At 42.3% G+C, this 17980-nt stretch overlaps 1 protein-coding gene across 1 annotated transcript in view; it reads right to left on the reverse strand.

Annotated features, from left to right (window-relative positions):
* Positions 1-17980, reverse strand: part of MYO3B (myosin IIIB) — a 405543-nt gene that overhangs the window by 366117 nt on the left and 21446 nt on the right. The window contains exon 7 of the mRNA XM_043894526.1: positions 7040-7185. Coding sequence (XP_043750461.1) covers positions 7040-7185 — 146 coding nt within the window. The remainder of the gene's footprint in view (positions 1-7039; positions 7186-17980) is intronic.

The raw sequence follows: 17980 nt of genomic DNA on the forward strand, positions 1-17980 counted from the left end.
TTTTCTATTTGAGTATTTTTTAACTTATTTTTGCTCTTAGGCACTCAATAAATGCTAAACGATGCTAATTCTCCTAGCTCTTCTTGCTTTATGAGTGAAGTCTGGATTGTAAGGGTTCGTTGCTCAGAGGGCCAATAGCTAAGTGACCTGGGTTGATGAAGAGAAACCAAAGTTCCCCCGGGGTAAATCCAGCCTTACTGTGCCATTAGACACCCACCCACCCCCCAACTCATTACATTCCAACAATAGTTTAGTTTTAATTTCTTTTCCTTATATTTCACAGCCCTAAGGGAAAATGTCCTGGGACAATTCTATAACACTGAGACAATTACTGGTGACTCAGGACTCCCTGCTGCCTCTGCAGCAGCTCACAGCTGAGGAGCGGGTTTGCCACCCATGTGGGAACAATTTGGTCTGTGAATTAGGAAAGTCCGAACAAAAGGAATCTTCACGTTTTAAAAATGATGGAAATTTGAAGAAATTAGATGAAAATTCAGCCCAAGGAGTGTGTTTCAGAACAGGAGTCAACTGTAGGCGTTGAGACCCTGAGGAAATCTGTCACATAGACTCCTGCTTTCTCAGTCCCTTCTCTTTGCCTTTCTTTCTTTCTTTTTTTTTTTTTTTTGCTGTTTGACTTCTGCCCATTTTACCTCTGACAGTGAATGAAGCAGTGAATGGAATGTAAAACTACGTTCTCCTTCAGACAAAACAAACAAACAAACAAAAATATCCTGTCTTATTCATCTTGCACTTCAAGCACTCAGCCTAAGCCTGACTTAACAAGAACCAAGTTAGAGATGTCCCGGGTTGGAGGGCACGGTCATCCCTAATCTCCAACAGACTATGTTCCAAAGCACTCTTGTGAATGGATAGTTTAGAGCAGGGAAAGCATTTTTTCCCATTAGCATGAAGTTTAAGACACAGGCTGTCCTCGGACTCAATTATAAAACTCGAGCTGGCCATGAGCCTAATAATACTCCAGGAGTGAGAACTTCAGTTGTTTTATCACCTCCTCCCAAATAACCACTTAAAAGTTTCCATGAGAAAATGCATTCCAAAGCAGGAGGCCAGGAACAGATTTTCATTTCCTCCACAACCAAAGTGAGGCTTTCCTACTGAAAAACCAAAAGGAAAATGAAGGGGGGAAGATGCTACCAGAAACAGCCCTGATGGTCATGGCAGGCGCAGGCTTGGCAAGGAGCATGGAATGGGATGGGAACGACTAGGTACCAACAATGACAACCTGAAATGCTGCTCTGCTTTTATGTAACACATGTTCAGTTCTTTAGTTCAAACACTGGCCTTAAGTGTGCTAAATCAGGAACTAAAAGGCAGTTGCCTGAAGGGGAGCTTGGAGAAGGGAGGGATTTCTGGTTTGGGAGTCACTAATCATTGAACCAAGGAGGGCCTGGGCTCACCTGTGATGACACTTGATTTCTGTTCTTCAGTTCCTTGACTGACACGCTGATGCTAATAAAATTCTAACTCTCAGGTTTCCTCTGTCAGTTTGAAACGGGAGCACGGAGAAGGAAGGCAGACTGTAAGCTTCTTAAGGACTAGGATATCACTTTCATTTTTTTTTCCAGTGGAAAATTTTATTCAAGTCAAATATATATAACCCAGGAACAGCCTCTCAGAAAGCTCTGAGAACAGTTCCCTCCTATTCATTTCTTTATATTCCAGCCCCCTCAGTGCTGAAATCACAATCCATTAATAAATAAATATAACTTAAGAAAGGGCTTTAACTTTTCAATGCAGTTGCAAAATGGGAGGTCTTTGGAGTCAAACTTTACAGATTCAAACCATTTTCCCTCCACTGGTGCGGGAGCAGGGCTTTCTCCCTGGAATTCCAGTTTTCTCCTCTAGAATAAAGCGGTGATAGCATCTACCTCAAGGGTCACTGTGGGAACTGAACACATTTGCTTTTGTGAATTGCATAGCACTGTGCCTGCCACACAGATGGCACTCAATAAAGCTAAGCTAGGGCTTTCCTGGTGGCTCAGTGGTAAAGAATCTGCCTGCCAATGCAGAAGCCACAGGAGCTGTGGGTTTGATCCCTGAATCAGGAACATCCCCCGGAGGAGGATATGGCTACCCACTCCAGTATTCTTGCCGGGATAATCCCATGGACAGAGAAGCCTGGTGGGCTACAGTCCATGGGGTCACAAAGAGTTGGACACGACTGAGTGATGCACGCATGTGAATATAATTCAGACAAGGATCTTGAGATGGAGTCACCCTAAATTAGGATGAGGCCTAAATTCAATGATGAGTGGTCTCACCAGTCAGACAGAAAAGAAAAACACATAGAGTGTCAGTGAAGAAAGCCATGTGAAAATAGAGGCAGAGATTGGAGTGATGCTGCCAAAAACTAAGGAATTCCAGAAGCCACAGAATCTGGAAGTGGCAGAAAGGATTCTCCTTCAGGGCCTGCAGAGGGAGCAGGGCTCTGCTGTCATCCTGATTTTGGACATCTGGCTTCTAGAACTGGGAGAGAATACATTTCTCTTGTGTTAAGACACCAGGTTTGCGGTAATTTGTTGTGACAGCCCTCAGAAACTAAATAGCTGGGGACAGTTTGGAACAATCTAAATTTGGTGAGGAAATCAAGCCTGAACGTAAATTGGGATGATCATGAGTTCTTTTCCCAAATTGTGTACTAGAGGAAAACTCCTCATTAGGAACGAAAAGTCACTGGCTTCAGGGACTGGAATGTTCAAGTCATTCTGTCTCATCCACTCTCAGACAAGGACATTTCTGCTGGGAATCTTAAAAGCATCCTGCATTTTCCCACAGGAACGCAACGGAAGCTCTCAATGTGCAGTAAGACTGCACTGATTCAGCTGCTATCTGGCCCCAATAAACCAGCCAGTGACAGGGCTCTTAGTCCTCATCCAGTAAATGCACCCACGCTGGTCCCCACTGCCTCCCTGACCCCATCTGTGGAGGTCAAAGAGGTCATTAGCCAAAGACTCCAAGCTAAGGAAAGATACCTGGTTGCCAAGAAAGGTACGTAATTATATATTTCTCCTAACTCCATGGGTTAAGTGAAAAATCTGTCCAGGTCATCTGCAAGATCCTTCTAAGCCTTTGGAATTCTACAGGAGTCCACAGGAGAGAATTGTGAGAGAGAGGTTGTTGAACCCGCTGATGCCTAGAGAAACAGTTTTCCTTCTTTCCCTCTCCTCTAACTCCTGGAGAGAAATAGCAGCACAAAGAGCAGTGGCTGTCAGAGAGGGGTGACTTTTTTGGAGCAAAGGCATTAGACAAGATGACACATGCTGACAAGTTCAGCAAACAGTGGCTGCTCTGCCAATCAGCAGATAATTTCAGTGTGTTTGCAATGAAGAAAAGATTGCAAGTCATGTCGTGATCAGAGACAGGTCACGAATACCCCACGTGTCATCTTCTAAAGTGAAGGTCAAAAGAAAGGGGGAGGTGAGTGGAGGCAAAGAGCAGAAAGCAGGAGACCCCTGTTCAGGCAGATCAAGCACAGCTAGGCAGATCTCGCCTGTTTTCTGACAAAGCCCAGGGAATCCCAGTAATCACCTGTTCTGTTGACCTCCGAGGCTCCCTCCTCACATGTAACCAGCACTGTGTTAGGTCCCAAGTCCTTTATCACTCACGAAAGTCACTCTTTCCCTGACTTGGCGCAGGTTTTCTTTTCTTCCCTTACTTGTTAATTTACTCAACTTATTTCCAATCAGAGAAAGGCATAGGCAAGAGGCAGGTAAGAAAGGCCACACGCAGTACTCTGGCCCCCAAGAGCACTCTGCAATGGATTTCATTGTTTAATTGAAGAGAGCTCCAGAACACTGACAACACTCATAACCAAAGAGGAAGAAAAACATTCTGAAACCAAATAGGTTCAAAGGAATTTTGTCATGACTTGCCATTAGCTTTAGGAAAGGAAATGCTGAGATAGAATGAGAGAGAGCCATGAAGCACATAGGCAGATAACCTGAGTGCCTATCTAAAATGTTTAAGTATTAAATTTCTCCATCAAAGAAGTTTTCTGAGAAAAGGATACTGTTTTGACCACCAAAGATTAAGAGGATAAACACATGCGCACACACACACACAAACACACTTGGCAATCTACGACCCTTCCTAAGAAAATTGTGTAATTCTAATTAACAAGATACTTTTTAAGTAAAAAACTTGGTGAGTATAAAAAGCTATCAGTTCAGTTCAGTTCAGTCGCTCAGTCATGTCCAACTCTTTGCAACCCCATGAATCACAGCACGCCAGGCCTCCCTGTCCATCACCAGCTCCCAGAGTTTACTCAAACCCATGTCCATCGAGTCGGTAATGCCATCCAGCCATCTCATCCTCTGTCGTCCCCTTCTCCTCCTGCCCCCAATCCCTCCCAGCATCAGGGTCTTTTCCAATGAGTCAACTCTTCGCATGAGGTGGCCAAAGTATTGGAGTTTCAGCTTCAGCATCAGTCCTTCCAATGAATACCCAGGACTGACCTCCTTTGGATGGACTGGTTGGATCTCCTTGCAGTCCAAGGGACTCTCAAGAGCCTTCTCCAACACCATAGTTCAAAAGCATCAATTTTTCAGCACTCAGCTTGCTTCACAGTCCAACTCTCACATCTATAAATGACCACTGGAAAAACCATAGCTTTGACTAGACCGACCTTTGTTGGCAAAGTAATGTCTCTGCTTTTTAATATGCTATCTAGGTTGGTCATAACTTTCCTTCCAAGGAGTAAGCATCTTTTAATTTCATGGCTGCAATCACCATCTGCAGTGATTTGGGAGCCCCCCAAAATAAAGTCTGACACTGTTTCCACTGTTTCCCCATCTATTTTCCATGAAGTGATGGGACCGGATGCCATGATCTTAGTTTTCTGAATGTTGAGCTTTAAGCCAGCTTTTTCACTCTCCTCTTTCACTTTCATCAAGAGGCTCTTTAGTTCCTCTTCACTTTCTGCTGTAACGGTGGTGTCATCTGCATATAAAAAACTATGCAGTAATTATAAACAGGCTACATTAAAAAAAAAATAAAACCTCCATCCTTCCTGTCCAAAAATATCAAGCTGGCCATTAAGGTTGTAATAAAGGCACACGTAATCACCCTGAGGGCCTACTAACCAACTAGTGTTGACATTCCCTAGTTCAATCTGATTCATCACTTGCACAGGAACCAAGAGATGGTGAAAAGGCCAGAGGTTACACCACAAGGAGAGAAAGCTTCAACCTACTTTAGGATAAGGATCCGTGTCACTAAGATCCTTTTTTAGCCATTCACCTGTTCCTGAAGTTTGCCCTGTCCTGAGGCAAGCAGTGGGAGGCTTGGTTATTTGTGTTCAGATCTGGAAGCTTCTCCCAAGACAGAAGAAGGGAAGGGAGTGACAGTATAAAAGTTATTAGAGAGCGGAGGTTTGGCTGGGCACAGAAGCAAACTAAGAGGAGTCACTGGAGATAAAGGGTCTGTTAAACACATACACATTCACGTGAGTATGTGTGTACCCATGCACACGCACACACACTTCCAAAGCTGCCTCATATTTACTACCTATGAAATTTTCAAACATTTGGTCTGTATACAAATGCACATCAAAAAAAGACAGAAAACATACCCAAGTAGATGATCGCCTATTAAAAGTACATATGTTTTGCTAATCAGAAAAGTGAAAGTGTTAGTTGCTCGGTTGGGTCTGACTCTGAGACCCCATGGACTGTAGCCTGCCAGGCTCCTCTGTCCATAGGATTCTCCAGGCAAGAATACTGGAATGGGTTCCCATTTCCTTCTCCAAGCTAATGAGAAACCACACCTTAGTTCTGGTAATTGAGAAATTATGTGGCTACAGTTAATAAAGAGTAAGCCATTTGTAAAAAATCAAAACACACATGTAAATTATTCCAGATACCATCTATCATTTTCTGACATATTACTTTACACAATACTGTTCTGGGGTTCTGCATTCTTACATTATTTTGAACATTCATCAGATTATTCATTTAAAAAGTCAGGAGCTTTGTCCTAATCATCTGGACCTGTTTTTATACTTTGGAAAAGTAAAAAAGACCAACTCTGACTTGGTTGGGAATCATTTTGGGAATAATGGTGGGTGGTTGTTCACATCTGGACTAGGTATAAAACGATAACATTACGATGATGAATGCCACAGAGCCTCATCTGCATATAAATAGGGCTAATCAGAAATGCAAATTGCAATCAGGAGAAATTTTTAAAGGCTGTGATAGCTGTGTGATTGTGCAGATAAGGAAAGGTTAACACTTGTATTGTTAAAGCAGTTAAATGGCTCCCAGCCGGCCAGAGTCTTCCTTTGCAAGAGAAATGTGAAAGGCACAAAGCTTTCAAGCTGCAACATGCCTGCATGGAGCTCCCAGATAGCTTCATTTTCTGTAACTAGTGCCTCGCCAAACATCAGCCCTATTCTGATGAAAGACAACCAACAAACCTTTTGTACAAAACCCTAATGAATATAGACAATAAAAAATATATTGGCATTTAAATACCCTTCAAACAGACCTCTTTCAGCACCATTTCCCACTGAGACAGAAATAAAGGGTTAGAGAGAAAATCATGACTGATGTAACATTTTTCTAAAATTTTTTAGTGCTGGTACACATTTTTTTTTTCATCCCTAAATTTTTCAGCATACTGGAGAAAGATTCAAACTGAAAAAAAAAAAAAAAAAACCAGATATGATTATATAATTTAAAAAGAAAACATTAGTATTTAGAAAGAGTACTTAAGCCAAAGCTGCATTTTTAGTCTTGCCATGCAAAGCCTAAAAAATCAACATCTCAGAAAAATTGGAGTACTGAAAATATGCGATTGTTACAACATACTCCTATTATTTTTGGAATATGCTCTCTTTCAGGAAACCCTCTATCCTCCCTTCCCCCGTGCCGACCCCCGCCGCCCCCTTAAAAGAGAAATACATTTTACAATCAGGCTTTCACAGGTTTGGAGAGAAACTGTTTACCAACTCTTTATTATCCTAACGAGCCTCGTTCACAAAGAACTAATGAGCCAAGAGCGCCATCTTGTGTCCTACCTTGGAATCTTAAAGAGCGTTTTCACGGGATGCATGTCAAAGAGGGGAGGATCTCCGTCCCCCAGTTCGATAGCTGTGATCCCCAAGGACCACACGTCACAGCGGGCGTCATAGGAAGAGTCATACTGCTGCTCACAAGCGATGACCTACCAGACAAAATCGGGACACGACACATCAACCCCACTGACACCTCAGATGCCCCAAAAGGCGCTTGGCCGGTCTCAGCCCCCATCTCAGTTTCCTGGCTATACTGATACTGAATTTCAGTAATAACAAAAGGTCCATTTTCTAGGCTTTATTTGTGTGATTGATTTATCATCCGATATGTTCATCCATTTTTAAAATGTATGAATTCAGTTCAATGAACATGCACCGAACCTTGTTGATACCAAGGACGGTGCAAGGGTGAACACCTCACCACACCCACCCTGACGCCCTTTAAGGGTTAGGCCTTGTCTACATCCTTCATCTCCTTACCAGCTGCCGATTCAACAGTGAGGAACAGCTGTTCTCAAAGATGCCTGTCTCTTGTGTCTCCTGCACAAAGTCCCTAGAGACTGATGTGGTTAACTTAAAATAGGAACCACTCCCTCGCATTCTCTTTTTCCAAGAAAATCTGTCCCCCCTCCGCAACCCCAACTGGTTTATGCTTCCGCCCAGCTGCTGCTTCGGGGATTAGCCCAACCGGGTACTGGAGAGAAGGGGAACCAGAAAATGCCCTTGGGCTTGTCATTGGTTTGAAGAGTTTGGAACCTTGTGGGAAAGTATTTTTCTATCAGCTTTTTGAGTTAGCAGGGAAATCTACACTTAGACTCTGGTGGGTATCACAATGGGACTGGGAGAAGGCAGGGGTTGGCCGGAGCATGTTGCAGGGACCGAAAGCTCCTTTTTGACCTGAAATATGCCTCCTTGACCTAGGATAACCCATGATTATGAGAGGTAGGAGACTTTTATGGTTTGAAGCTGTGTTGGTCCAAACAGCCTATGAGGCAGACATATAGCATCACTGGCCAAAGGAGTGGGCCTCCCTGCCCTCTTAGGCCATCAGAAGGTCTTTGACTTTGAGTGAGATGGACCAACTTATGTGGAGGAGAAGAGTAACAGATCTGGCTTACACATTAGCAGGAGCATTCTGGCTACTGTGCTGAGGATACATTAATAAGACACGTGAGTAGAGGAAGCAACACCAGTTAAAGATGCTACTGCAGGAATCCAAACTAGAGACAGTGAGAAATAATCAGATTTTGATAATATAATTTTGAAGGTAGAGTCAACTGGATTTGCTGAATGGGGCTTATAAGAAAGAGGAGTCCAGAATTTTTAACCTGGGCAATTCCAGAACGAAATTGGTATTTAATGAGATGGGGAAGACAGTAGTAGAAGCAGGTTTGGGTTGTGCTCCACTGGGGACATTCTAAGTCTGATTACTGTGAGACTTCCAAATGGAGAATTTAATTTTAATTAGGTAAGACTCAGACATCTGACCTAGAGAATAAACATGCCTTGTTTAAAGCCACTAAATGTGTGGTAATATTATGTCAGTGACAGAAACCTAATGCACCTTTTCTCTGCCAGACCCAGCTCACTGGTCTCACGATGCTAGGTGAACATGCCCATCTTACCCGAGACATGGTCTCCTACTTTCATAATTGTCCTCTACCCTTTTCTTCTGATTTCTGAACCAAAGAACCCTTTTCCATGTACCTGCATCCTTGGCCTGGGATGGATCCCAGCCTCATGCTCTGAACAGACTCGCCTGCCACAGAAGGATACATTTAACACATTAACACCTTAAAAGGATACTTTTAACACATTATTTTCAAATGTGCATTTAAACTCAAGTTCAAATAATTCCAATTTTTGGAAGCAGGGGCCGTTTCATTGTCCCCCAAGACCTCACTTTCATCACCTCAATCAGCTGGGAAACTACATTATTTTAAAAGATCTCCAGAGAAGGCTATTTAACACCTTCCCTTTCAGAAATGACATTTCCAAATGTGTGAGACAAATATAATTTTAGACCTTTCAATCAGCAAGTAGTTCACCATCCTTATACATTCCTGTGGAGAAAAGAGAAATAAGACTGTATCCTTCTCCAACAAGAGCTATGGCCGAGTGAAATTTAAAGTGAACCTGTAAGAAATTAAATAACAATCTATGACACGTAAATGTCCTAAGCCAGTACATACTAGCATGTCTAATAAAGGATGCAGGCTTCAAAAGCTTAGGATATTAGAGGGAGACCAATTCAGGCCAACCAAGATAATGGAAAGTATCTAGTGCCCCTAGTCTACAACTTCCAGGAAGAAATTCCAATTGACTTCTAGCAATCTTGAATGGGACACAGAAGGCAATTCCAAGAACCTGTCCAAAGGTAGAAATGGAGATATCCTATCGTTTCTCAAGTGCTGTTATAAAATATTCAAAACGTGTATCTCGTTTTCACTTCTCTTCACAGACAGACACATACTATCTTCAGCTCAGTTTGATTAATAGAAGAGTATCCTTTGGCCAAATTCTCTTCCCTCAACTCAGCTAGCAATGTGACGAAGGAATTATTTAAGCTTAGCTTTCTAAAGAAGTTTCTAGAAAATTTCTGAAGTAAAATAACTCACAAATAATTATTAAGCACTGATGAGCCAGCATGGTCCTAGGTAGGTACACAATCACTCTGTGGGACAGGTACTATTACTGCCTTAGTAGGCATGGAAACTGAGCTATAGCACAGTTAAATAGCCTCCCCAGAGCCCATAGCTAGTCACGGTCAGGGACAGAATTTGAGCCCAGGCAGAGGAGAGACATCTAAACATCATAATATGATAAGGACTCTTAATAATAAAGATTGTCAAGGAACCTGAATTATCAGCATCTGTCCTCATATTTTGACCAAACTAGCCACGTCTTTGAGATTTGTTTCACCTAAATTCCATGTCTTCAGAGAGAGTCTCTCTTTCCCTTTCTCTTTACTGAGTTATGGGTGATGGGATTCAAAGACACACACTAAGAGGTTACATCCCTGATGGAAGGTCAACACATCCTGGAACTGTATTCCTGTCAATGCAACATCAAAGTCTGCAACTGTTTCTTTAGGAGAAAAAGCAATTTCATTCTCCTTAGCTCAGCATTCTCCTTGTCTCTAGGTAAAATAAAACTGAGTTAAGAATGCTTAGATGGTCAGTTGGTCTTGCCCCCAGGAGAACGTGACCTCTCAGAGAGCTCTCTGAATCGCTTGTTACCATGCTCCACAAAGAAAAGGTGAATGGCAGTGGCAACTAAGTGCGCGGCCCTGGGACCAGGTTTCCCAGGTTCTGTAAGTCTTATTAAAGGGGTGAAGAGAGGGGAGTTTGAAATGGCATTGCCACAGGCCCATGACCCGAAACATCTCATCCTCTTCCATCCCTCCACCTCAGCTCTGCTGCCCCCAGGAGGAGACATACTTGAGGCAAGTGTATACTCTCCCTTAACGTCAAGCCTTTGCTTCAATCACAGGAGTATAAGTGATGTTGGTGGCAGTGGAATGAGACAGATAGAACAGGTGAGAGAGAGAGAGAGTTCAAGGGAAGACTTGCAGGACTTGGGAGGCTAGGGAAAGGGGCACACCAAGGAAGACTAACATATGACCTGGGTGACCAGGAGAAGGATGGTACCATTCACAAAACAGGGAAGTCAGGAAGAAGACATCAGTTTGGTAGGCAGTACAGCAAGTTCAAATTGAGTCTAAGCTCTATGCCTAACTAGGTACAGAAAAGCCATGTGTGCTCTTGGAAACTTTTTTCCTGTGCGTAGATTCAATAAGAAAAACAAAATTCAATCAGGATCAGAAACAGAATATACTAAAGGGTAACAATGAAACACTGATGTGCTTTTAGTGACTACATGGAATTTTATGTTACAGTAAATATATCTTACATTTCACAACTCTATAGACTTTAATCTTCCTATTGTTGGTTGCCAACACAACTAGTCAAAATTTGTAGTTTGAATACACAGTTATAATACTGTGTATATATTGTTGATACAAGGTTGTATATCATGAACTTTAACAAACTGGGATATTTCTCTTAATCTAGTATTGTGAATAGAAAAACTGCTAATGAATGTCAATTGTACAAAGTAAGAATTCTCCATAGTTGATTTTAGAGTCTCACAAGCATGTTCATAAGAAGAAGATATGTCTTCTAGAATGTTTCACGTGATGTGTATGTAAGTGCACCTGGCAAAAGCTAAGAGCAAAGAATTAACTGAATTAAAGAGAGTTCTACAGCAATATTTGCTAATGACCTACTGGCTCCAAGATTAAAACGCTGACTCATTGAGTCTCAGTGAGTTTCAGGATGTATAAATTCCTACAAACTTCTGCATAGTCACCTTTAACAACCTTTCATTCTTCCGCATGATATCAGTGAGTGTTTATGCTGCCTCTGAGTTTTAATGAGTAGTTTTATCCACTTGGTATTAATCTATCATTAGCCTCATCACTTCTTCTAGGTTTTAAAGGGGCCAGTCTTACGATCTCATCAAAGTGACCCCTGAAGTAAACAGAAGTAACACAGGGTGAGGATTATGTCTTATCTTTCTTCCTTTCCCATCCATATCAATTTGTGGCACTCATCAGAGAAGCTATGCTGAAAAACTTTGGGATTGGAATCAGAAAGTCTGAACTCCATTATTCACTAGCTGGGTCCCTCTGATCAAGTCCCCTGAAAATTTTGAGCTGAGGGTTCTTTAGTTACAGTGATCTTACTTCCTAGATCTATAAACTGGCAAGGTGGGGAAGAATAATCTCTAGTATCCCTTCCAGCTCTAACATACTGACTTCATGATTTCAAAATAAGTGGTTTGGGGGTATCTCAAAATGAAAGGCTAACTTCTCTATGCAAATTACTTAGCAAAGAGTAGATTATTCTGGGGTATGAACTGGATGACTAGAATTTTGAGTGGATTGTATTGCTAATATTTGGTAGAAGGTGTTAAGGTCTATGAAAAGATGCTGGTTGCTGTGATAATGCCTCCATTAAGGAAGATAAGCTTCAACAACACAGCAGTTGTTTGGATGCTGGTTAATGGAGCATGTCCACATTCCTACCTTGAAATGCAAACTTATGACTTTTCTGATACACTTAGACTACATTGATGCTTATTTTAGGAAGGAGAAAGACACTAATGTTTGGATTTCTGTCAATATCTATGCACTAACAACCTCAGTGCTCAATACCAATACCTATTCTACCCGGAGATGGGCTAGAGCCTCTGATATGTTGGTCATTACCTCCTGGGCTACCCCAAAACTTCTTTCTGGAGGGAGCTGAGGACAAGAAATACGTTTTCACTATAGTTTAGCTCTACTGGTCTTTGTAGCAAAAGCTAGCAGTCAGTTTTCTTTGTTAGGGCAGTTCTCGTAAGACTTCTTTAAGCTAACAAGTTCCAAAGTTTAAGACTCCAAATCCACCCCAGTCACTCCCTCCTCCCCTCTCTTAAAGGAGCTTATAGGGTGAAATTGTAGCTACAATTTGATAACACAACCGCTTTGGCACATATCATTTCCTTATCCATCCTTGGGCATGGTCCACTGAGTTCTGTTGAGGAGGCTGACCCTTCTTTAGTCATGAGCTGAAGAAAACTAACTGTGAAAAGCTCTGGGAGTGTGAAAAGACTTGGCCCTCTGGTGGCTGCAAAAAGGTCCCAGAGCCAGGCACCTTCATTTTGGTTTTGCCGCCTTCTCACTGGATAACTTTAGCAAATTATTTAATCTCCCTGTATCTCTTCTTCCTGTGTAAACCAAGCAACCCTTTCCCCCTGGGGGTTGTCTGAAGCACTGCTTAGGGAAATGCTGATTACCCAGCTTTTTCTATGGTACTAGAATGTTAGTAGAGGATATCATAGATGCATGGGTAATATATATTTTATTGATTTACTTCTATAAGACTGTCTACATTTACTAAAATATCTACAGGGAACACAAATTATTTCTATAACAAAAAAGAACAAATTTTGTCTGTTTTTCTGTCTTGAAAATATAAATAAGTATTGGAAAGTTTGCCTTGATCTTCGAAAGGGTGTGGTTACTTCCTCAGGGGTATGTATTGGCTGTGGGGATTCTTCATCAGCAAGATGACAGGTTAAAGGTGATGTCTTGGTTGTAAAACTAGGGTCGCACAAGTTTAAAAAGAATTCTCTTCTCAACCATACCCCTTTCCATTGTAAGCACAAGACTAGGCATAGTACTTTCACTTTCTCAGGCCACCACAGTCCCATGGAATGTCCCATGATTGCAGTTTCATTTCAACCTAGACCAAGAGTAGGGCTTACTGGTAAAGTTCCCAAAACAGGGGTGAGATCTACCCTCTATCTTTGCAGAAAGACTTGAGCTATAATAACCTGAGAGAACAGTCTCTCCTCAACTCAAAGTCTTCATTATTTGCGAAGAGTTATCTGTATTAGACTGAATATAAGGGGAATAAAAAGTAGTCAACATATGAACTCCTGCATTCAGAAAACCTAGATTTCTCCAAACTATTTAACTTAAACCATTTATCAGATGAAAAATCAAAGAACTGCTGGGCTGAAATCTCTTTCAATAATGTGATTTTTAACCAATATGTTTAAGCAAATAATATTACAGTAGCATCATCCACCATAAGGAAAAATATGTTTTGTTCTTTTAAAGAATGATTTACAAAACTTAAAAGACAATAGCTGTTATTCAGACTATTTTATTTTTCCACTAATTTTTAAAATGTCATTAAAAATGCAATTAGGTTTGCTTTATATGTTCTGATTTCTCATCTCACTAGAATTGATTGTGTGATCCAAAATTATAACCAAAGGTCAAGATTAAAATTTCAGTCAAGTACACAGGCAAAATGCTGTTATCTCAAGAGCTAAATTCAGCTTAAAAAGAGGCAAAGCAAATAGACCTAAAGCTATTAATCCTTGGCTGACCTTGAGCCCAAAAATAAAGTCAACAGACTGGCAAATAAGATGGGCTGAGAAGTAGGAAGGCAAATAGGATTCTTAATTTTGCTTACATAATTCACACAGCATAATTAATAAATGTTATTGATCATAAAGATTTCTAAAATAGAATTTCCCTAAAATTGTAAATTGCAGCTATAAATATTCCAGTGGCAAATATTATTCATCAGTTTTACATACAAACATCTTAAAGTGTTACAAGCTGAGATATTGAACAAGCACATGAAATCTCTTCCCTTGGATGAAATATAACTTCAAGGGAGAATACATTTGAGATTTGAGGGGTTTCTTTCCAAAAGGGATGTGGACTAGAAGAACTGAAATTGATGGGGTGGTGCTTTTTTTGGTTCATTCATAAAACTCAAGGCTAGAACTGAATATATATTCCTTATACTGAGAAACTGCCAGTAATAATTTAAATTATGCTGTTCACATAAAATTGAGAAAGTTCTCTAATTAAAATATGATGTTCTACAAGCCTTTTCTCAGGATTGTAACACTCAGCTTATGCCTTTAGAAAAATAAAACAAGATTCAACTTAAAAAGACGCAGAGCACAGGCACACAACACCGCTTCCCACCATGGCTGGCGGAGGGCAGGGGGGCTGTTCTGGGTTTGAGGCCAGCACACAACACCAATTTTGTACTGAAATTCCCCAAAGCCCTGGAAACATATCACTTTTGTTGTTTCTTTTGTTATGGACTGTAGCCCACCAGGCTTCCCTGTTCATGGGATTTCCCAGGCAAGGCTACTGGAGTGGGTTGTCATTTCCTTCTCCAGGACATCTTTCTGACCCAGGAATCAAACCCATATCCCCTGCACTGGCAGGTGAATTCTTTACCAATGAGCCACTAGGGAAGCCCAACATATCACTTACACTTAACTGTTTGGCAAGCCCTGCTCTCAGACTCAGGACCAGTATCACAGAATTCCTCTGTGAAAGCAAAATCAGTGACCCCAAATTTTTGTATGTGTCCTTAGTACTCAAAGACTCTGAAGAAATAGATGTGCTTGGAGACCCAGGAGAATCCCACTGCCCTCCCTTAGCAGCTTTCCCCAAATTAGAGATGGATGCTGGAAGGGATCCTAGGATTCATTAAGTCAATCCCCCTACTTCACAGATGAGGAAACTGAGGTCTTAGGGAATAGTTTAGTCACAGAGCTGGTTTGTAGCCAAACCAGGAGCAAAGTCCATGACTTCTCCATGAGTGAGGCATCTCCCAGGGATTCTTATAATACACAGAATGCTAAGACACTCCCAAAGGGATTTCGTGTTCTGTCATAAGCCATAGCCACGGTAACTATCATACTCTGAGCATGCAGCACTCCCTCCACTTAAGCAGGTGGAGTTTCTACTGCCTCTCACTTCCCCATGCCCTCACTTTTCCTTCCGCTACCCCTTCCCTTTGTCAGCTAGTGCTCTAATCCTACCAGAGTGGGAGTTCTACAGTTTCGTTCTTTTCACAGCTGTTAGGTCAGGTGTTCCTACCTTAGGGGATGAGACAGATTCAGTAGGGTTAAGAAACTCTCCCCAAGTTATTTAGCTAGTAGGTAACAGAACTGAAGCATAAGCCACAATAAGAAACCAATGAGGGGAGGGGTTGCAGGCAGCTTTTCTCCTCTGCAATACATCTGAAAAACAGGAAGGGAAGCAAATCGAACAGAATATCTGAATGTTCCTGCATGGGCACTCCCCTTTATCCACACGTGGTCTCTGGGTGATGTCTTCTCCCAGACTGACATCACCGTGCAAACCAGAGCACCCTTGGGAATATCACACAGTCCTGGCAAAGAGTGATTTCCTTCATCTTTTTAAAACCAAAAGAAGATACGGGAAAAACCTGGGACATAATAGAGTGCCATGAATAGAAGTTCCACATGCTCCAGCCTCACGCCCACCCCAGGCTCCCCTGGGGCCCATTCCTAATGCTGACTGCCCGCCTCCCTCTGCTTTCCTCCAACAGCTCAGGGTCCATCGTGCAGCGGAGCCAGGGCAGCCCTGGCCTAGCTGTGAACTCCTTTCCCCTTCTGTGGGGCTGAGTCCCTGGTCCCGGGGCAGGGCAGTGGAGGCGCTAACCAGAGGGTAGCCGCCGGGTGATCTGACTCGGAGCCTAGGAGGAGCAGAGGCGGGCTCTGACATTTCTTCAGCAAACACTTCTGCCCCTGCAGGAACAGTTCTTCATCTTTGGTGGATGAAGAAGGGGAAACAACAGGTGCCTTGATCTTTCTCACCTCCCCAGAGAGAGGTGGGAGGACAGTCAGGGAATTCTAAATGCTCACAGAGGCTATGACTTCGATACGTCTTACTCAGCCCTCAGCAGGAGGCAGGTTGGGGGCTCCTCCTGCTTCTGCACATCTGGAAGCTGAGGCCTCAAATGGGGTTCTGTATTTAGATCTGCCAGGAGGAGGGTAGCGACAAGTCACCACCACCTCTGGGGCCAACCCCCCACCTCCACAGTGACAGATGATATATGGCTCAACCCCGCAGAGCTCCAGCTGAGAGGGGAGCTGGGGCTGAAGCAGAGGGTGAAATCTGGGGCTGCATTAGTCACTGTGACCCTTCACCCACCACAGCCCCAAGTGTTTGGGTTGTGCTCTGGGACCCTCAAAGACAGGACCACCCTGGGAATGCAAGCAGGGTCTGCCCCAGAACGAGAAGGGAGGGAATCCTTGCTTCTCACAGGCTGACCCAGGAACCTGGGGGGAATCAGGGAACACAAACGGCTGCAGAATCTCAGAGATGGAAGTTGTGAGGGAAGACACACAGGTCTTTCAGTCAACCATCCAAGGTTCCAAACCTCTCACTTGAATCTCCTGAGCAACCAAAGCCTATATACCTCACAGTGAAGTGATTGGCAGGTGGGGTCCCAAGAATCCCCAGCCTTTTAAAACAGAGTTGGGTAAAATCAGGCCCTGAAAGTCCCACCATTGTCATCACTTCACCCTTACTGAGAGCCTGGAGAGGTCCCCCCTTCATTATCCCAGGAACTCCAGGGGCTCGGAATGTGAGAGTGGGAAGACTCTCTTTCCCCCGGAAACCATTAATGTTCTCTGAAACCCAGAATGGACCTCAGAGGCAGAGACGACCCAGGCCAATCCTCTGAGCTGAGAACAGGGCAGGAGAGGTAGGGTTTAGGCAATAGGCCCCACCATTTTCACTACTCACACCACGCTGAGTATGGCAGCAAGCACTTTCAGGACATTTCATTTTGTCCTCTGAGGCTGCTTTTTTTCCCTTCTCACTTCCTCTTTTAACTTCTCCCATCTTTCTAATCAAAATATTCAGTAACTCGTCTGAGGTCCAGGATTAGGTGTGTGCACTATTTGCTCACAGGTCTATGACTCCAAAATTTGTACTCTTATCTTTACTACCAAAAATGAAGCCATATTAAAATAACTGAACCACATTCACTTTTTTAAAATGAGTGGCAGGGCTATAACTAAAATCTAAATCTAAATTCTATTCTGAAGAACTTTGCTATTTTACTTTTCCAGATCCTTCTCTGAGGCATTAACTATACAGGTTTCTAGTGTCATGCTGAAATATTGTATTTTCCTCAACATATTAGGAAGTATGATTCTTATTTAAAAGAATTTTTAACTTGGAAAAAAAGATATTCATCTTATCTGGTATACTGGTAGTCATAAACAGTTTGCTCTAGTATAGTGGTTAAGAGCGGGGATTTTGGAGCTAAATATCTGAGTTAAAATCCTGGTGTCATCACCTAACAGCTGTCCAAGGACAAGAACTTTCTGTGACTTATTTACTTTCTCTAAAACACTGAGCCAGTAATAGCAATAATTTCATGGGGTTGTTGTAAGGATTACAAATGAATTAATTCATACAAAGCATTTAGTGCCTGGCACATAGTAAGCACTCAACAAATGCTATTAATTCTTATTGGGTACCAAATCCATTAGCTAGAGCTTAGGGAACAAAATGGTAATAATGACAACAATAATATT

The sequence above is a fragment of the Cervus elaphus genome, chromosome 33 (genome assembly GCF_910594005.1).
Source record: "Cervus elaphus chromosome 33, mCerEla1.1, whole genome shotgun sequence".
Taxonomy (NCBI): Eukaryota; Metazoa; Chordata; class Mammalia; order Artiodactyla; family Cervidae; genus Cervus; species Cervus elaphus.